At 40.4% G+C, this 21,270-nt stretch overlaps 1 protein-coding gene across 9 annotated transcripts in view; it reads right to left on the minus strand.

Moving 5' to 3' along the window:
* KIAA0586 (KIAA0586 ortholog) overlaps positions 1–21,270 on the minus strand; it is a 74,922-nt gene that overhangs the window by 36,536 nt on the left and 17,116 nt on the right. For 6 of the 9 annotated variants that reach the window (XM_064659506.1, XM_064659505.1, XM_064659513.1 and 3 more), the window contains exons 16-27: positions 18,840–19,028; positions 17,377–17,558; positions 16,109–16,216; positions 14,528–14,602; positions 8,696–8,892; positions 8,374–8,492; positions 7,601–7,785; positions 4,431–4,590; positions 3,621–3,843; positions 2,836–3,077; positions 2,280–2,350; positions 121–255 (exon numbers count right to left, since the gene is read on the minus strand). In XM_064659506.1, coding sequence (XP_064515576.1) covers positions 121–255; positions 2,280–2,350; positions 2,836–3,077; positions 3,621–3,843; positions 4,431–4,590; positions 7,601–7,785; positions 8,374–8,492; positions 8,696–8,892; positions 14,528–14,602; positions 16,109–16,216; positions 17,377–17,558; positions 18,840–19,028 — 1,886 coding nt within the window. The remainder of the gene's footprint in view (positions 1–120; positions 256–2,279; positions 2,351–2,835; positions 3,078–3,620; positions 3,844–4,430; positions 4,591–7,600; positions 7,786–8,373; positions 8,493–8,695; positions 8,893–14,527; positions 14,603–16,108; positions 16,217–17,376; positions 17,559–18,839; positions 19,029–21,270) is intronic. The other 3 variants (XM_064659508.1, XM_064659507.1, XM_064659511.1) reach the window with 2 other exon arrangements.

Consider the following 21,270-nt stretch of genomic DNA (forward strand, 5'->3'; position numbering starts at 1 on the left):
AGTGTATGAACCTGTTCTACAGCCAACAGGTAGGATAATCTTGCAATATTTTATCTACTTGTGAGTGGGAAAGCACCACTTCAAAACTACTGCACTGGAAAGCAAAGGACAGTAAGTTACCTCCAAATGGTCTATTCCCTCTTGTGGAGAAACAGGTGCTTGATTTAATTTGGTTAAAAGAGTCAGGATAGGATCCCTGTGAAATCCTTTATCCAGCCTCCTCACAACTTGCCCTTCACTCGGAGGATCATAATCCTAAAACAAAAAGAAACAAAACCCACATAATACATGATCCAAAACTGGTTTTTGTAGGAACTTGGCTCATTCTTACTTTAGTTCACAACTAAGCTTTTTTTTTTTTTTTAACAGGAAGATGTTACAGTTGTAACTGAAAAATGGTGTCATGAAAATTCAGGTATTTAAAAATAAGCAAACAGATGACACACTGCTTTCTCCTTTGCATGCACAGTCTTTATTTGATGCAAAAGACTGCAATACTTAGGGAAGAACAAGGTCCTTTAGGCCTCCAAAGATCAGGGAAACAGTTAAATCCTCACACACACCAGTTGCTAGCAATGATCTGGCTGCAGAGCTGCTCTCACCAAGCAATTAAGTTCCTCCACCAAACAGAGGATGGAGGACTCTTGGAAGGATCCAGGGGACAAAGAGAGGGAAGAACATCTCAGTGAACAAATGTTATTCTGATGAAGAGAACTGTAAGTTCACCTGATATGGAGAGTCTTAATCCCAGAGTTTAAGAGAGGATGTGTGGCAGACAGAGGAGGCTTTAAAGACCTGCAAGTTCTGGGCACAGTCTCATAACTACAGTTGATTTTTTTGGGGTGTCCTGTGCTGAGGGAGTTGGACTTAATGATCCTTGTGGGTCCCTTCAAACTCAGGATATTCTCTGATTCTATGGCATGAATGAAAACATGGATATTAAATGGGAAAACATGCACAGGCAGAGTATGGCCACGTATGTGTAGAAATGCTTAGGAAGGAGAGGCAGGGAGAAGAGAGGTGGACTCCTATTCTAGGACATTTAAATTTACCTTATGGAGCTTGGAAGGGACCTCTGGAGATTGTCTGGTCCATCCTAGCTGCTCAAGGCAGTTCTTTCAGCTTGGTTACCCCCAAAGTAAAAACATTTTTCATATTTAAAAAGAATTTTCTGAATTTCAACCTGTGTCCACTGCCTCCTGTCTTTCACCAGGCACCAGGCAGAAGAGTCTGGCTCTGTCTTCCTTCCCTCTCTCCACCAGGTATTTATACACATTGGTAAGATCCCCTCAGAGCTTTCTCTCCTCCAGGCTGAGCCATCTGAGCTCTCTCAGTGTGACAGATGTACCAATCCCTGAATCATTTTTGCAGAGCTTTGCTGGACCCACTCCATTAAATCCTTGTCTTTCTTATACTGGAGAGCCCATAACTGGACAGAACACTCCAAATGCTGTCTTACCAGTCCTGAGGAAAGAGGAAGGACCTCCCTGGATCTGCTGGGAATGCTCTTCCCAGTGCAGCAAAGGATGGTGGTGGCCTTCTTTGCCTCAATGGCTGAACCATTTCAACTTGTCCACCAGGATTCCCAGACTGTTCCCCAAAGCTGCTTCCCAACCAGTCAGCCCCCAGAATGTCCTGGTGCAAGGAGCTGTTCCTCCTTAGGAGCAGGATATGGCATTTCTCCTTGTTGAACTGAATTGTTAACCATCATTTATATCACAGCTCTGTCCTACCAAACATTACACAAAGTCTGAGAGGGAAATCAAAGCACTTGAGGGAAAGTGTTAAAATAGAAAGGGAATGGAGAACATCTTGACTTGGGAGGCTTCCAGGACAAGGGACTAAAGCAGATATCAGATCAGGAACTATACTGATGTTTTAAGCAGCTTTAACTCCAGCCTCAGCAAACCCACTTGAATAATTTAATCACACAAGCAATTAAAAGATGGCTCAAAGCTGGAACAGCTCAGAGCATAACAATGTTCTATTCTGTTTAAGATGTCTTAAAACTAAAGACAATAAAGAAACAAAAATGTGTATTAGCTATCTCTCACCTAAAGAAGTACATAAATCCAACTTTTTAAAATATAAATTAGTTTGTATAATGTCAACTTTTTGTCTTTGATGTTCTGAAATTCTAACACTCTTTTTGAGTGTACAGCTTGAAAGTGCAAATTTAAGGAGCTGGTAAGTGAAAATGTTTAAAGCACATCCAGTGAATAAAGATGCCCAAGGTGGAATCCACATTAACTCTGTTTCCTTAGGAAACATTTCCTTACCATCTCATTGGCATCTCGTAAAGTGCTGGATAAGCTCTCAGTGAGGTTTGGAAGAGACAGTCCTCCTTCTGCTAAGAATGAAAAATATTTTGTGTTACAGCTATTAAAAAAAACATGAATGTTTTTACATGGAAAAAACAAGACCACATTCTTTAATAATTACAACGCTGTGCTTCAGTAAATTTGGAAATTCCTACTGCTGGATGTGTTATAAAGGCATATTTTCATATTTCTCACACTTTGCTTTCAGTAAGAACTTGGTACCACATGGTACTTAAGCATGACAAGTCCCAATTATTTTCCAAGTTGATCTCATGACAAAAGAACAGATTGAATCTTTTTTTTTTTCATTGAAAAACAGCAGCATTTTGTTCAGAGATAAAAAAAAGAACAACGAACTCTCTTCAATCTTCATGAACTGCAAGTTAAGGGCCAGGTTAATGCTTGCAGTTTTATCAGAAAATGTATGAAATATAACTTCAGGAGACTGGAAGAGTTTATAAAGAATAAAAATTAATTCAAATTCTAATTTCCACAGATGTCTCCAGTTGGTTACCTCCTGCAGCCAGCATCTGCCCACAGCTGAAGAGCACCTCCCCTTCTGAGATGGGTCTGTCTGTAGTTTCAGTTTCTGTGGGGGTGATGCTGCTTTCCTGTGTGGACACCCCAGAACTAACTGTAGGTGCAGGGGATGGAACCTGGAGGTTGTTTGGAAGTGACTCCAGGGGCCTCGCTGAGGGCTGTGGGGATGGTAAAATCAAGGCCTCTGGTTCCTCATCATTAGCCACTGACATCTCACTGCAAGAGAACATGCACTACATGAACACACCAAACCACTCTGAACAATACAGACTGAAGTCCTAATTCAGTGCTGACAAGAAATTAATTCCCAAGTATTTTTTTCAAAAGAAGGAACACAGCATTTCACAGAATAGCCTGAGAACCAACACGGCTAAATAATATTATTAACAAATTTCTGGCTCTAACTAAAAATTACCAGGTGTATTCCCAAGGAGGTAAGAGAAAAAATAAATGCTAATAACACAATATTTCATTGTCAGTACATGTATTACTGGCAGGTGTAGTAATACAAGTTTTCTATGGATAGCATTCAACAGGACAATGAATAAGGACTGATAAACCCCGAGAAAGGTTATGATTCCACATTTTTTCTCCAAAATACAATACAAGCAATTAAAAAAGAAAATAGAATTCTGCCTTATCTCACTGCCTCCTGACACACAGATAAAGCATTTCTTTCTACTGGCTTTTTGAGGATATATGTAGAAAGATTATACATATTCATGTTTTTCAGAAAACTGTGCAGCCTGTTCAACTCACACGGCCTTGGGACGGAGGGGTTCCTCAGCTAAAGGACTGGGTTTCTCCTCTTCCAGAGGAAGTTCAGCACCATCCCACGGGTTTGGAGCCTTTGGACTTTCCATTTTGGCACCGTGGGAGCCCCCCTCTGAGGCAGGAGGGCTGGGTGTGGTTGCTGTGGGTGTATTGACAGGGGTAACCATGGGTGTGCCAACACGGCCCTTGGCTGCTGGAATCCCAACTCCTGCAGGTGTGAAGCCAAATTCCAGATCAGAAAGGAAAGCAGGAAGCAAATCTCAGATCTAGGCAGTTCTACCAAGCACTTGCAGTTTTTGTGATACCTTTTGATAGCTATGGAGACAAGACTAGATTAAGAATAGCTTCTTTTAATTACAGCGTTGGCACCTGAAGAATTTAGAGTAAAACCTCAATTTCTTACTTCCTTTAATAAGGGAGACTGCTCTGCATTTTAAAAACACTCTCCATTTACTTGAAAAGTGTGCATTTGACTTAATTAACATTAGAAATGCAGGAAAGAGCAAAAGACAGCTATTTTTCTGATGTGAAAAATTGTGGAGGGGTTGGGAGGGGTGGAAATGACACAGACCACAGAAATCCACATTAAGTTTGAAAATAGAACTGTTACCAAATAAAAAATGTTTGCTTTTTATATAAATTAGCCCACATTTTCTGTACTACATGAGTTCCCACTTGTATTGTAGCCTCAAGAATATTTATCCTGAGAGATAACATGTCTTTGAAGAGGAAAATTAAAGGCAGCAGATTAAAGCATATTTGCTGCTTCTAAACTTCAATTATTATTTTCAATACCTGTTTCTTTAGGTTTTTCACTCTCATGAACATCCCCACTCATTTCTGTGGGTGATGGAGATGACTCTGGAGTTTTGACTGGGGGCAGTTCCTTTTCTGAGGGTGGTGTTGGTGGTGGTGTGGCCTGGGGGGTTGGCACTGGCGTAGGCACAGGAGACTCCTGAGGGGAAGAAAAATCATAACCACAGTTGTTATCTCCAGGCAGAATTCCTGCCTTCCAAGTATCCCCAGAGAGAGCTGAGGAAGAGAGAGAAAGGCAGGTTTTCACAGAACAGGAACAGTTGTTGCTTGGATACATCTTCATGGATCTAACTCCTCCATCTAAACAGAAAGGTGCGCTGGGTTAAATAGCGTGACTGGAGAAAATAAATTAAAACATTTACAAAGTAAATTAAAATCATTAGAATGATTACACTGGGAAATCATTATGTATGGAATAGAACAGACTTTTTCAGTTGGGAGGGACCTACAGTGATCATCTGGTCCAACTGCCAGAGCACTCCAGGGCTGACCAAAATTTAAAGTATGTTGTTAAGGGCATTGTCCAAAAGCCTCAGGTGGGGTATCAACCACCTCTCTAGGAAGCCTGTCCCAGGGTTTGACCACCCTCTTGGTAAAGAAATGCTTCCTAATGTCCAGTCCAAATATGAATTATATTATTACATGAAGTTTAATAAAGCATTTGATACAATGCTAAGCAGGAAAATATTTCGTGACACGGATAAAATTGAGCGATACAGTAATTTTATGGTAAGAGAAATCAGCTAAAAGGAAGATTACAAACAAAGGAACAGACGAGACAGGAGAGCACCAAAATAAGCACAAATGTAATTGTGATGTTCCTTTTAAAGATGACAGCAATGGACATAAATCTGACAAGTATGATGGTTGTCACTGAAGCTGCTATGGAGGAATATGATGGACCTTTCCAGAATTTTTCCAGCTTTGTTCTCTGACATTTCATAAAGAAAACAAGACAACGAGGCTATAGGAAGACTTCCAGTATAGTTTCTGAAGAATAAGTCCTCAGATTTTTATTAGAATCTCTTATGGAAAGTGGGACATGCCAACACATTTGGCAGCTCACATTGTGACACCAAAGAATTAAGGAACAGTTGCAGTTCTAGATAGGAAACTTCACAGTGGGAAGGGACAGATCAAGATGCATCAACTACATATTCAAAAACTTCTGCTATAAGCTGAGCACAAATGGAAAAAGAAGCATTAAAAAACCCCTCATGATAGCACAAGCTAAAGGATAGCTACCAGCTACAAATATGGAAAGGCTTTAAAAAACATAATTGGCCACCTGAGATTCCAGTGAAGGCAGGAGAGTATCACTACCACAGCACAAGGCACTGAGGAAACTCCATCTCACAGACCACATTATTATTAAAAATGTTATTAGCATATTAGTGTTACCTGTGCTCCAGACCAACCTAAATTAGAAAACATCAAAGCTGCCTATAAGGAAGAGTCAAAAAATGGCCCCCACGTGGATGATTGATTTATTTAGGCTAATTAAACAAAGGCCAAAAAGGACAAAACTAATCTCTTGGAGTGGGCAACACATATGGAATAAGGAAAAAATAATCATTTCAGGATTATGAATAATTCATAATCCTAAGGATATTTCAGTTGAAGCTGGTACAGCAACAAAAGGGCCATTAGTAAATGTAGGATGGACAACAGAAGAGGTTTCCAAGGACCAGAATAACAGGTTACAAGGAACATCTTGGACATCAGGCCCTCCTTAGTCTGTAATGGAGTGGGCAAGAGATGCAGGAGGGCTGTATTTCAGCCCACAGCAGTGAACTGATCACTTCTGACTACAGAATAACCTGTTTGTCCCTTCCAGCAGGCACCAGGTGGTATTTCAGCCTAAATGCACTGAGCAGAACAAGATGACTGATCCCACTTCAACAAAGCCTCCAATAGTTGCATTTCTAAGCACAGCAATTTCCACATGCATCTCAAAGACATTACACAACACCAGATTGCAGCACAGCCACGTTGGTATCAAAATAAGAGCCAGCTGTCATCTGATTATCAAAGGGAACAGAGGAAATTATCCTCTATTACAGGAAGCTCTACTAATCAATTAAGCATTTACTGAAAACTACTGAGCTCAAAACTCAGAAAGAATTAATAGCCATTTTAACAGATATTAAAGAATGGCTGCAAGCCCACAAGACCAAAAATATCACTCTCAGCTTCCTTTTCTTCTTAGATGAAGAAAATAGTTTCTTTATATTTCATTTATTGCAAGTGAGCAACAATAACTTATTTTTGTTGAAAATAACATGAGCTGTCTTTTGACAATGTGAAATTAAGTACCAAGTCCTTTCCTTAGAAATTAGTTTTGTGCTCATCCTTAAAGTAAGTAAATAAATAAATAAATCCAGCATGTTGCAGCAGCACAAGGGAATTGATTTTGATTTCTCTTCAATTTCTTTTTTCAAAAGTGAAATAGAATCCCAGAATGGTTTGGCTTGGAAGGGATCTTAAAGACCATCCAGTCCCACCCCCTGCCATAGGCAGGGACACCTTCCACTATCCCAGGTTGCTCCAAGCCCTGTCCAACTGGGCCTGGAACCCTTCCAGGGATGGGGCATCCACAGCTTCTCTGGAAAACCTGTGCCAGGGCCTCCCCACCCTCACAGGGAAGAATTTCTTTCCCAGTATCCCATCTAACCCTGTCCTCTGTCACTGTGAAGCCATTCTCCCTTGACCTGTCACTCCAGGCCCTTGTCCAAAGTCCCTCTCCAGCTCTCTTGGAGCCCCTTTAGGAACTGGAAGAGGCTCTAAGGTCTCCCTGGAGCCTTCTCCTCTCCAGGCTGAACACCCCCAGCTCTCTCAGCCTGTCTCCAGAGCAGAGGGGCTCCAGCTCTTTGAGCACCTTCATGGCCTCCTCTGGACTGGCTCCATGTCCATGTCCTTCCTATGCTGAGGACTCCAGGCCTGGACACAGCACTGCCAGGTGGGTGCCAACAGAGCACAGCAGAGGGGGAAATAGGTTTAATCTTGTTGCTTGCTGGGGTATAATAAGGAATTATAAAAAAAAGGCAAACAATTCACATTCAGTTCATCCATCCTTTCCTGTCATCATGCCATGGAGAAATTATCCCTTAGAACTTCTGTAGGAAGGCTTAGGTAAAATGGACACTTACCACCTTAGTCACTGTGCTTGGAAGAACATTCAGATCAGGAACTGCTCTCTGAGCCTCACTGTCACCCAGCAGGGTTGCAATTGTTTCACTGAGAGCTTCATTTACAAAATGATTTATCATTTCTGAGTCCACAGGGACACCAGCATTGACAAAGAGCTGAAATCCTCCTCCACCTGCAACTTCAACTGAAAATGAAGGAACATAAAACTCACGTCCAGGTCCCACCTCCTAAAATGCATGTTCAGTACTGCAGCCACTCATTTTGTTCTCCATGAGTTTTTAAACATTCCTTTGAAAAAAGTGATTTATTTTTTTTTTTACTTTAAAGATAAACAAGAGTAGAGAAACAATTCCTGATCATAAAAGAAGGCAACAGCAAAGAGCAGTGACATCACAGGAGAAATGCATTTCTCTCCACTCTCACACATTTACAAAGTGGGGGGGTGATTTCTGACATATCTATTAACAAAAGAAAGGCAAACAAACATTACAGGCTTAGCAAAATGCCAAGTCTGATTTAGATGGCCAGTAACAGAAGGTGATTTGTACAGTGGGGTGATATATGCATTCTTTTCCCTTTTTTTTCCCCCAGATAATTTATTTCAGTGGCCTTATAACACAACATAAATTAAAGTGTGCACTGCTGCTTTTTACAGTTTCACTGGTTCAGCATTATCCACCCTTAGGCTCAGGCAACAGCTACCTACACAGCTTGTGAAAATTAGCCAAAAATTGAGATATCCCATCTGCTGAGAACAGTAACTCCCTCTTACCAATGTCAGGGGTTACAACCTCCTCGTCTCCACTCTCCGAGGTGCTGACACTGGGCACTGTATCCCTCTGAGCTGGGCACATCCCATTGATAATTTTTGCCATTATTTCCTGTTCCACCCTGGCAGAATAAAATCTTTTTAACTATCAGCAAACACCAAGACACCTAAAAGCACACAAAAGAGCATCCTTGACATAAAATGCAGGGCAGCTCAAAGGAAAAGGAAGAAGGGAACAGAGGCGAGAAGAAAGGGAAGGATAATTAGGGAATCATTCCTCCTTCCATATATATTCTTTTGCCACTTTTGTCACATTGCAACTCACCAATTTATGAGCCTGTTTTCGATGGTTTCTCTCCTTTGAATCAGTTCATCCAAAACATCAGCAGGCTGCTGAGGGGCAGAAGCCACCGGAGGAAACAAAGGGCCGTTGTATTTTGGTGAGGCAACTTTAAACTGGCCATTAAGCTCCAGAAGAGGCTCAGAGAACTCTGGAATTTCATCCCTCTCCTCTTCCTGATCCTAATAAATAAGGAGTAAATTAAGTTCTGGTGCATTTCTGCAAGGCAATGTCATTGAGGTAGCTGTCAGGTTTTTTTCTTTAAGAAACACTTGTAGATGTGTCACAGCACACGAACCACGTTCTCCCTCCTCAGTGTGTCCTGGTTAATTGATACAACTCTAAGCTTAGCAAATCATAAATCTGTAGAGGTATAAAGTTATAGGAACTGCTAAGTAAAACATGATTTGGCTCCTATTTCCTGCCTGTGCTGCACAGGGCAGAGAGCCAGTGGTAATGCTAACACTTGAAAAATGTACTTGTGACATAAGTCAAGTTTCTTTAATGTACACACCAGAAACATTCCTCCTCTGAACAAAAAACTTCAGGAAACTTTCTACAGTTACTTGTTGGGTTAGGGCTTTTTTGTTCTGTTTGGGTTTTGGTGTTCTGGTTGCTTTTTTTTAAAATGAATTAAACTTGCTCGTTAAAGCTTCCTGTCTGAAAAGACACATTCCCAAAAGTTAATGAGCATGTAGTCTGTCAAAACTCCAATAAACTTGAAGACCAGACATTAATATTTTACACATATGTTACATGTGTGTTTACAGTTTCATTAAGTCCAGCTGCTGAAAGTTAGAAGGTATTTCTGGGTAATAATTCACAAAATCCTCACAGACATCTTGATTTTAATGATAATACGCTATTTCTAAAAAGTTATAGAAGTTACATGGTGTGTGTTATAATGTTTGGCTGTTCCCAAAGATGCCTCCCTCCTTTTTCCCTGGATACACAGCACCAAGTCCCAAAAAGCAGTCACTAATCCATCACACTGTAATGTCTCCTGATGGATGAGAACCTGCATCCTTCACTTGTGATATTAAAAGCAAATGTCTCTAATGGTAATATGATTCTCTAAGAAGAAAATTTGGCATGGTAGAAAGAGATGAAGAGCTGGGCCCTAAATTACCAGTGAGATGGTATGTGATGGTGCATAAAAGAGCTCCCTGTAAATCCACATTTACTAAGATTAATCTCCAACATAGTGAAAAGAGAAAAAAAAAATCTTTTCCTTTACATAAATTAAACTTACTTTTAACCCATAAAATAAAACAAACAAACAAACAAACATGCTATATATTATCTATGAATAAAAGAACAAATCACTGAAAACAGAAAGAACAGAGAAGGGGAAATAAAAAGACAGTGACATTTTCCTGTCTCCTTCCCCAACCCAGCATTAATAAATCTCTCCTACCTTAATATACTTTAAAACTGCGAAGTCAGAGAGGTCCCTGATGGGTATTACAACAAAGAGCTGCTGGGGAGCAGGATCCTTCTGGATCTCTATATAGGGATAATTCTTCAAAGTGAGAATATGTATATTCTTGAAGAATATGTATATTGGGTGGCAAACAAAGATCTCTAAACCATTCTGGGCAGAGAAATAACCAGTTCAGTTCAACTCAGAAAGCACTGGGTGCCTTGCAAGCTGATAAGCAGTTCATGCTATCAGGATATATGTACTCAGAACCATAATTCATTCTGACAGCAAATGTAAAGATGTCTTTGTCCAGCATTTCATTATGCATTTTCTTCTGCCTGCTTTACTCCATAAATTTTCTTTGATGTTGCCTATTTAATACTTCTGAGAGTATGCAAAATACAAACATCTGGATTAAATAAACCAAGTACATACAATAAATCTTACATATATTTAGTAACTCTGACAAACTTTTGCAGTCCTCCTGCATTTCTAAAATATTTGATATTTAATAGTGCACAAATCCACAATAATGGACAAATCCAGAGGAAAATTGTATTCATTTTGGGGTAATATATCACCTCTGCTGAAATAAAAAATATAGTGTAACAGTCAGTATTTAATTATACAGATTGAACTTGAACATATATCACCTTGTAGACCAATCTTGAATAATCTGCACTTAATTCTGCATTTTGCTTCCCTGGAGACTGTTGAAAATACCTATCACGACTCCCAATCAAAATATGGCATAAATTAGAAGGTCTTTCAGATATGATTGGAATATTAATCACCATACTTTATTATAAAGTATCAAGCTGAAATTCTATTTCCCAAATTACACTGAAATAACTTTAAAAAAAAGTTCGTAATGATTAGTGGTATAGATTAGTTTTGTTCCATTACCAAACACGTACATGCAGAGGCTTTTATCAAAGCCTCCCAAAACTTAAGTCATGGATTTCTTGATGGATTTCTAAAGCAATTCTCACAGGCAAGGCCAGGCTGCATTGCAGGTGTCACCTGGGATCTTTTGTCTGAAGAGTCACACGTGTAAAAACATCACTGTCCCCACGAGAAACCAGGGCTGAGGGAAATGCATTTACCCTGAGCTCTGCAGGTTCTAAATATTGACTGCTGTTGAAACTGGAAGCAAAATTTCTGAGAAACAAGTCACCACCTTGCACTTAGGGCATGTTCAGAGAGAGCAAAAAGGGTCTCCAATCCTAAATCCCACTAAATTTGCCAAAGTCCCCCCAGATGTGGCTGCTCACAAGAGTCGACACAATAAATCTGAGAGTCTGTTTTTGGCTCATGTGAGCAGAGCAAGGTCCTCACTCTGAAAAAATCCCAGAATGGTTTGGCTTGGAAGGGATCTTAAAGATCATCCAGTTCCACCCCCTGCCATGGGCAGGGACACCTTCCACTATCCCAGCTTGCTCAGAGCCTCATCCAGCCTGGCCTGGAACACTTCCAGGGATGGGGCAGCCACAGCTTCTCTGGGCAACCTGTGCCAGGGCTTCACTACCCTCACAGCCAAGAACTTCCTCCTAATCCAACCCTGCCCTCTGCCAGTTTAAAGCTGAAAAGGCAAGTTCATGCAAGGAAACCTCTTCTGTGCAGAAAGTGTAAACCTACTTTTTTGTAGGTGCAACCATTGATCAAAAATAAAGAAATCAAAGCTGTTTTCTGCTTTGTTCCGTAAATTTTCTTACTGTGAAGTAAGAGTACCTAATTTAACTATTCTGGAAGATGGAGCTCTGGGTCTTTAAACACAAGATAGAGAGGTAGCAATGGGTGTGGGTTGTGTTTGACAGGCTGGGGCACAGTGCAGAGTGTTCCATTATGTGACAAAGGCCTGTCTCCACCCAAAAACAGGAGCACAGAGGAACAGTAAGAGGTGGGAGAACAACCCAACCAAGCACCAGCCATGGGTTATTCCAAGGGCCACCACAGGAGAGGGCCCAGCCCCAGGGCCCAGCAGTGACGCCCAGCAAGATGAGCCCAAGGAATGACTCTCCATGGCACCTTTCTTAAAGTGGGGCAGGTGCATTTGGAGGAGGTGATGACACCATGAACTATTCTGGGATGCAGGGAATAGGTATTCTGGGATGGAACAACACTTTTTATGGGGTGTTTACAGTGAGGAAAAGGAGATGTGGAAAGAAGAGAGGGTTTGATTGGAAGGGACCTTAAGGATCATCTCATTCCATCCCCCTGCCATGGGCAGGGATACCTTCCACCAGACCAGGTTGCTCCAATCTCTGTCCAACCTGGCCTTGAACACTTCCAGGGAAGAAAAAACAGGAGAAGATAAAAACCCCAAATGATATTTCACACAAATACTTATCCTCCTCGGTTCTAAGAGAATTAAGTTCTCATAATAAAAGGGAGAGGGGGGAAGACAACAATGAGCTGTTTTTCCATACAGCATTTTATGCACATTTTTTCATGAATCTGAAGCCTCTTTTATAACAATAACTTTGCTTTCTTTTGATGTCTTAAATACCCCTGCCACTCCAGAGATTGATTTTATGCTTCCACATTGTGTTTGCCTTGCACATTTTTAAGAACATTGTCCGTGTGGTCACAGGCCAAACATATGTTTCACTTGGAACATTTTTTGGTATTGTGGTTAAAATATATCTCATTGCCAAAAATAAGAGATAAAAGCAATCCAGGAAAAAGATGAAAAAAGAAAAGATGAATAACTATTATTCACATAATAAAAATTTAACATTGCAGTATTTTTTGTTAGTTCATAAAATGATTTCTTGAATAGCTTTCCTCTTTAGTTTCATAAATTAAAGCTTTTTTTTTTTTAATGCAAACAGAAGAACAATGTCCACATAGATTTAACTCCTCCCCTCCAACAACATCAGTAACTTTGAAACTATAAGTGAATAAAGCATTTGCACAGTTGTGATGGACAAACCACCAATTTAGGCTGTTTTAACCAACTGATGATGCTAAATGATGAATTCATTTTAAAAATAAATCTACCATGCTGACCTGTAGGCTACAGGGTTAATATTTGATGTACACTCTAATCCTGGGATCCAGAGCATGAAGAAGAGGTAAAAAGAATACATTTGGGGGTAGATTTTGAAATGCACACAGCAAGTCTTGCTCACTGAAGTGAAACCCTCACCAACCTTGAGGGTTTGTCAGCCCCTACTCTGACATGAGGTCAGCTGATTAAAAAAGAGGACTTGCTACCTAAAAAAATTAAACTGTGAAAGAGTATCTCAAATAAACCAGAAACGACAATGTTGGTAAATTTTGGAAATTCCTAATGAGATCTATGAGATGAGCAGTACATGAGTACAGAGAATGACAGAACAGGCAAAGTTGGAAGGGACCTACAAGGATCATCCAGTTCAGCTCCTGGCCCTGCCCAGGACCCTCCCCAAGAGTCACATCATGTGCCTGAGAGCATTGTCCAAATACTTGAACTCTGTCAGGCCTGGTGCTGTGACTACTTCTCACTGTTTGTCCTTTCTCTCATGAAGTTACAATGTTTGACTGAAATAAGATATTGCTAAAGCATTTTAGGGCCTCAAAAAGCACATGCAAATTGCTCTATACCGAAATTTTTTAAAAGGAACCCTCAGAAAATACTTTCATTCTTTAAAAGAGAGGTCACCTTACTTTAAAATCTGTAAGAGAATCTTATACAGAATCCCAGAACGGTTTGGGTTGGAAGGCACCTCAAAGACCATCTCATTCCACCCCCTGCCATGGGCAGGGACACCTCCCACTATCCCAGGTTGCTCCAAGCCATTGAACCCTTCCAGGGATGGGGCAGCCACAGCTTCTCTGGGCAACCTGTGCCAGGGCCTCACCACCCTCACAGCGAAGAATTTCTTCCCAATATCCCATCTAACCCTGCCCTCTCTCAGTGGGAAGCCATTCCCCCCTTGTCCTGTCATTCCAGGCCCTTGTCCCAGGTCCCTCTCCAGCTCTCTTGGAGCCCCTTTAGGCACTGGAAAGTGCTCTAAGGTCTCCCTGGAGCCTTCTCTTCTCCAGGCTGAACAACCACAGCTCTTTCAGCCTCTCAACATATTCGTTACCTTCAGAGTTTTAAATTGTGAAATCCAAGTGCTGTAATCACTGCTGATTTTAGAGAACGACTTGTATTTCTAGTGGATTCTAACATATCCAAATAAAAGCTAATTTTAACTTTTTACTCTAATTCTTCAAAAGCTACTCTACTTTACCAACACACAGTAATTTCTAATATTCTTTATAGCACTGTAAACAGGTATAGTAGTGCTCACACTGTGTACTTTTAAAGCTGCTAGTATTGTTTACTTTGTTTTCAGATATGACAGAATGATATAAAACAAATACACATTTTTTTAAAAGAAAGGACCCTTTTGCAATGTGATTACCTGCATGACATCAGTGACATCAACGAAATTAGTTCCTGGAAACTCTGTGTCTTCACTGTGTATATCTTCTGGGGTCTTATAAAGACAGATTGCAATTGTTAGGTATTTCATACAGGAGGGGAAAATGCATTAGCAGAAAAACTTCATGACAAGAATGTAATTAAATCACCACTCACTGTCAGCAATCTGAATTGAGAGAAAATGTTTTATCCACCTTACAAGTCAGGAGGAATTTCTTTTGCACAGCATAAGGAGAGATTATCAGAACAACAACTTCCTGCATGCTGACAACTAAAACCTGCCGTTACCAAATCTAATGGAATATTTCAGGATCAAAAGCTGTAGGGCAATAGTCTCCAAGTGTCTTAAGCAATTTACTGATGTACAATATCTGTGGTGTTATTTAAAAATCAGACAATCACAGAATGTTTTGGGTTGGAAGGGACATTAAATACAGTCTCCTTCCACCCACCTGCCATGAGCAGGGACACCTTCCACTAGACCAGGTTGATCTAAGTCCTGTCCAACCTGACCTTGGACACATCCAGGGATGGGGCAGCCACAGTTTCTCTGGGCAACCTGTGCCAGAGCCTCACCACCCTCACAGCCAAGAGTTTCTTCCCAATATCCCACCTAAACCTACTCCCTGTCAGTTTGAAGCCATTCCCTCTTACTCTGTCACCCCACTGTAAATAGTCCCTCTCCATGTTTCTTGTGGGTTCCCTTCAGGTACTGGAAGGCTGCAGTGGGTCACCCCAAAGCCTTCTCCTCTCCAGGCTGAACAATCCCAATTTCCTCAGCCTTTCCTCACAGCAGAGGTGCTCCATCCCTCTGATCATCTTAGGGTGATGGAGTAATCTAGTTTTAAAATAATAATCACTATTTTAGTCCACAATCTCTGTCTTGTTCAGTGAATACTTTGAGCACAGGACTCTGGAGGACCCCACTCCTGAAGTCAGAATAGCAACTAACACACAGGGCAAACAAAATGTACAATAATTATACAAAAACCATCCCTGCAGCACCGTGCCTTCACACTGTCCAGTCTGTTCTCATTGTTCAGCAGGCAGCAGTCACCCTTAGAGTTGTACAAAAACCTTCATTGCTGCTTAGATTAGATTAAAAACACTTCTGAAAAGTTCCATGGAAAGAAAATGGACTGGCCAGCTCCACACACCACAGGCTCCCAGGGACACAAAATGCCATGAACCACCAGAGAACAGCCAAGGAGCAGATGGAGGAATGAGGAACATCCTCAGCCTTCACATCAGAACACTGAAGCCAGTGTAAACCAGACAGACATGGGCCAACAGGGATTATAATTCTTAACAGGGCACAGAAACATTGTTTTTATTAAGAATTTTACTATGGTGATTATTTAATCTTGGAAGAATAGTGTCTTGCTATAATTTCTCATTTTCTTAAAACAAATACTTTACACAATAAATTCTTTAGAATAATTACTCAATTTTTCCTGGAACTGTCTCATTTCTCTAACTAAAACAAGACAATGAGATAACTTAGCAGTAATTTAACATATTTTCTGTTTTGACCAAATCTAAATTCACAGACAATCAATACCTGTATTACAGCATCCACAGGAGGAAGAAGAGGTTCAGAGTCTGGAAGAACATGGTTTACACTCACACTGTCACTTGAAACACTGTCAATGTCCACATTTGGTAACACCTGGGAAAGAAAAAAAAAGCATCAATATAAAAATCTATGTATTAGCTTGGCTGTTATCACTGAACTTTTTAGATTCTTCCAGCTGCTACTGAGCCACTAAACTTCAGAGACCCCCCCTTTTCTGCTGCCTGGACCTGGTATCACCTTGGTTCTGAAAAACAAAACCCTGTAAAAAACTAAGGGCAGAAATATTCACATGTTTTTCCAGTTCTTTAGTTCCCTGACACTTTGCCTTGCCTGTGACAGAAGGTGAGTGTACCTGTTATTTATAATTTATTATTTATATGGGAGATGTGTGTTTGACTTGCAATTTGTTTGCACTGTGTAGGTTGGTTATTGGCTTCACACTGTCACACATCTGGTACAGTAAAACAAAAGGAAAATTGTATTACAATATAAAAACAGGTCCACTGTAGCATCAAAATGGATTGTGTGTCTGTTAAGAACAAAGATTTAAATGCTTGCTTAATTCCTCAGGGAAAAATCACATTAAGCATTTAAGAACTGGGTGAACTAACAACAAAATGTGGGTGGAATAGTGACACAGCAAAGGAACAAACCACACAAAACTCTACCTGTATTTAACTCTGAGGTCCATGAATCATTTGAATCTGAAAGGTGTATGTGGGATGTGTACAGTCTCAACAATTTGAGCCCAAAATAATGAACACATAAGAAACATTCACTTCCTTGACAACAGACTCCAGCCCACTAGGTAAGGACTGTGGGGGTTGATTAATTTGCAGTGAAATCCTTGGGTTGACAATCATGCTTGAAACAGAAATCTTAAAGGCCAAAGCAGTCATCCAAGAAAACTGACATTTATATTTATACTTTTTTTGATTCCAAGTTTGTTCTGGCTGAAAAATCTCATTAAAAAAAAGAAAATGTGACACGGATCTATTTTTACACACACCCTGCCTAGGTGACAGAGGGAAGAAATAGTTTTCTATTTTGGTGAAATAATAAAGATAATTGATAAAATATGAGTGAATATATTAGCACAGCATGAGAACTTCCTGGTCCCTCCATTATATGTGTTTCTATTGCTTGCTGAAAACCATCTATGGATGTCAAAGAGCACTAGTGGTGGATCAGACTGCCTTTAATTAGCATTCATTAAAAGAAACAAACAAATAATCATCACTCTTGACAAGTACCTGCACAGAGAGCTGAGGTGGATCCTTTTTCTCTGATCTCATCTCTATCACAGCTATGTTTGGTTTTTTTATCTCAACTGGAGGTTTTGGCACTTGAGGGAGGGAGGTTGTAACTGTGACAGGGTGTGGTTTGTCTATGATGATCCCAGCAGGCTGCAGGGATGTACTGCTCTGGGTCTGACCTAGGGACAGTTGAAAAACAATTAAAAATACATCTAAATCTCCAAAGTCAGTCAATTCATAAATTAATTAAAATTAATTTCTACGTGTCTGTGTTTCATGTCAGACTGAGATTCTGTGTGCAATTACACACCAATTAAAAAGTCCCCTATTAACAATGTGGGGATTCACCAGGTAATTTGAAGGCTTTCCCAGCAGAAACTGTAAACTCAACAGTGCCATTTTTAAAAATTACTTTCTTGACTGTGGTGACACCTACTGCTGAAAATCAGAATTGTGTTTGCTGATCAAAAAGTACACACCATGTTTCCCCCCTCTCACATTCTTGTAATCATATCCAAAATAAGATTACACTTATAATACCACCTCACAAATTTTTGAGAGACCCTTTAAAAAACATAATTCTCTTCCTTAAATGCCAATATAATACTAACCCTTCTCAAAACAAGGCCTGTAGAAAGGTTCCCTTCAAGGTGCAAAAGTACAGAACCTTTTAACAATTAATTTAGTGTGTTTGGCACAATCCTACTGAGACTGCTGGGCTGAAGTCATTGCAAATGTTGAATCCAAGGGCCAGTAATTCAGTTCCTGCTTATGTGGACACCAAACTTAAAGGCAGAATATGAACCCTAGAAATGGAAAGTGTGCAAGAAAGGGGACAGGTAAGCAATAAAAGTGGGGCAATAAGCTCCAGTACCTGAAAGGAGCCTACAAGAAGGATGGAGAGGGACTTTTTACAAGAGAATGTAGTGACAGGACAAGGTGGAATGGCCTCAAACTGACCAAGAGTAGCTTTGGATTGAATATTAGGAAGAAATTATTCCCTGTAAAGGGAGTGAGGCCCTGGCACAGGTTGCCCAGAGAAGCTGTGGATGCCCCAACCCTGGAAGTGTCCAAGGCCAGGTTGGATGGAGCTCTGTGCAAACTGGTCCAGTGGAAGGTGTCCCTGCCCATGGAACAAGATGATCCTCAAGGTCCCTTCCAACCCAAACCCTTCTGTGATTCTGTGAAATAATTGCTCTATCAGGGTGTCATTAGACATCCAGAATAAAGTATGAGGAAAACCAGAACATTTTAAACTGATCCCCCAGATATCCTATGGGAAGGGCAGCTGCAAATCTCATGGACCAGGGCAAATCACAGAATGGTCTGGGCTGAAAGGGACCTTAGAGATCATCTAATTCCAACCCTCCAATCACTGATTTAAGAAGGAACAAGTTGTATTTCCATGAAGCAGCAGTGATTAACCTCCACACGTCCTTCTCCAGGTTACTTGCTCCTACCTAGTGGAATAGCCATGGGAATGAGGTGACCTTCAAGGGGACCATAGGCAGGAGGCACATCCTGACTGGGACTGAAGACATACTGATTTTCCTGGGGAAGAGCATACACAGGATGCTGTCTCCTGGGGCTGGTGATGACCTTCTGTGTGTGAGAAGAAGTCTGGGTTCTTGCTGACTTAACCTTTGTACCTGAAACAAGAGCAGATAAACTGCATGTCATCGACACGTACAAACCCAGGCACATCCCACATTCTGCTAATTCAAGCCTTCCTGCTGAAGGAATTATAAATATTTGCTGAGGGATGGAGGGAGTGAGGGAGGGAGTCAGGAAGGGCAGAATCTAGAAGTGCTAAGGGAGATGTCTCAGTACTGACAGCAATAAAGGAGTTAAAATTGCCATTTTCAAGCTGAATATACCAAATAAAAGCACAGAAACATGAAAAGAACACAAGGATAGTAGCAGGATGAAACAAAATATGTGATTTAGCTGCTAAGAAGAAATCCATGATTTAGGTTACAAATGTAGCCACAAGACTGACAGGTACTCAAAGGAACAGGTATAATCTACAAATTCCTGGTTTAACAACTCATTGCTACTGGCAAATCAAGCCATAATATCCATAATTCTTGACTTCCAGCATCAAGGAAGCACTGATTTCTCTGGTCCAGTTTTTAAAGTTTATTGTAAATAGCAGCCAGAAGTAATTTGTGTGTAAAAGTATCTTCAGCATATAGCAGAGGAGAGCATTTATTGCAAAGTGCATTTCTCACTGTACAGTCATGCAAGACCTTACTCAGCCTAAATCTTTTGCAAGCAATGGTAATTATTAAGGAAATTATTAACTTTAATCTAAATGGATAAATTCTTCCCAAAAAGGAGTCAACCACTGTGAATCAAACAGAAGTGCTTCTGCTGCTACTTTGCAGGCATCAGGAAAATGAATCTGTAAAGAGTCACGTTGGTAACCAGTTCCATCTCTTTGTTACAGCCAAAAAAATGTCATGTTACTCCTCTGTTGTTTCTAATCACCACCTCCCTGTGTTCCTGGCCACTTAACACGTGTCAACCAGCACTTTTTAGCTCTGTTCACATTTAAAGAGCCTCCTAATTAACTGAAGAATGAAAGTCAAGGATTATAAAGTAGGGGGATGAAAAAGATTGATAATCTGACTTTTAACAAATGCAGACAAGCAAATAAGGCAATTCTCTCACAAAGTGGTGTTTTTGTACAGACAAATTATGGGTTATAAGCCTGGAAACAAGAAGAGCAAGTCACAACTCTTCAGTGAGAGGTCAGAAAGAAGAGGCTCTGGAAAAGGCTTTGCTGTCCCGTTGGATAAGCAATGGGAAGAGAAATCACAATAAAATGCTGTGGCCAAGGGGATAAAACCCTCAGATGTGTCAACAGGATGTCAGAGACATGGAGCAGGAGGAGACTTCCATATATGATAACTCTGCATTCAGTACTAAGTCTGTACCTCTGTAAGTATTAAAACAGATTGGACATCGAAAGGCCTTTTTCATTTTTTAAGGAAAAATCACCAGGAAGCTGCAAACTGAAGCCAAAACCTCACTACAAATCAGATGCTCAATTTGAAGTGTCCTATTGAACCAGAAGGTGTCCAGCCACGGGAAGAAGGGCAGAATTTCTGATGCCTTTAAATGCTGAGCATGTGCCTTTCTGCCCAGCACAGGTTAGCCAGAAAAACTGTTCTGCAGTCAGAGACAAATTACTGGAGTCAGGAACATAAACAGATACAGTTCAGAGGCCTGTGATTTAGCAGAGGTCACACTACATGATCTCACAGTCCCCCTTGGCCTTGAACTTTTGAGCAAAAGCAGGAATTGGCAGTGTATCTGTAGTGCTGCCAACTTGTAAAAACAAGGTTCTCACAGTGGGAATGATGAAGTACTGTACACACACAGCACCTCATTTTAATTGCTTTCAACTTTTCATTTCCCCCCTCAAAAGTTTATTTGCACTGGGCAGAAACTAGACATTTAATTAAACTTAGCTTTAAAAAAACTAGTGTTTTACATCTACTTATCAGTTCACATTATGCAAGAAAACAACTCCAAGGTTGTTTTTTTTTTTTTTAGAAATGATCTCTTACTCATAAAAGTGTTGGTTGATTTTTTTTTCCTAACTTCCCATAAGAAAGTAAGCATTAGTCACCAGAGTTTATTTGCAAAGAAAATGGTTGAGAGTTATAAAATGACTGAAAAGAGACTCTCCAGATGGCCATTTCAGTCTTAAATAAACATCCTTATTCTAACACTAATTTAAACCAAGCTCAGTGGATCCTCTGACAAAACAGGGTCATTTAATAAGTCTGGATTTTCCAGCCAATCAAACCCAAGGCCAAAGACTTCCAACTATTCCTAAGCCTTTATCACCTGGGACATCAAGGCCAGGAAGGGAATCTGCGG

This window comes from Pseudopipra pipra, chromosome 6, assembly GCF_036250125.1.
Source record: "Pseudopipra pipra isolate bDixPip1 chromosome 6, bDixPip1.hap1, whole genome shotgun sequence".
NCBI classification, from domain to species: domain Eukaryota; kingdom Metazoa; phylum Chordata; class Aves; order Passeriformes; family Pipridae; genus Pseudopipra; species Pseudopipra pipra.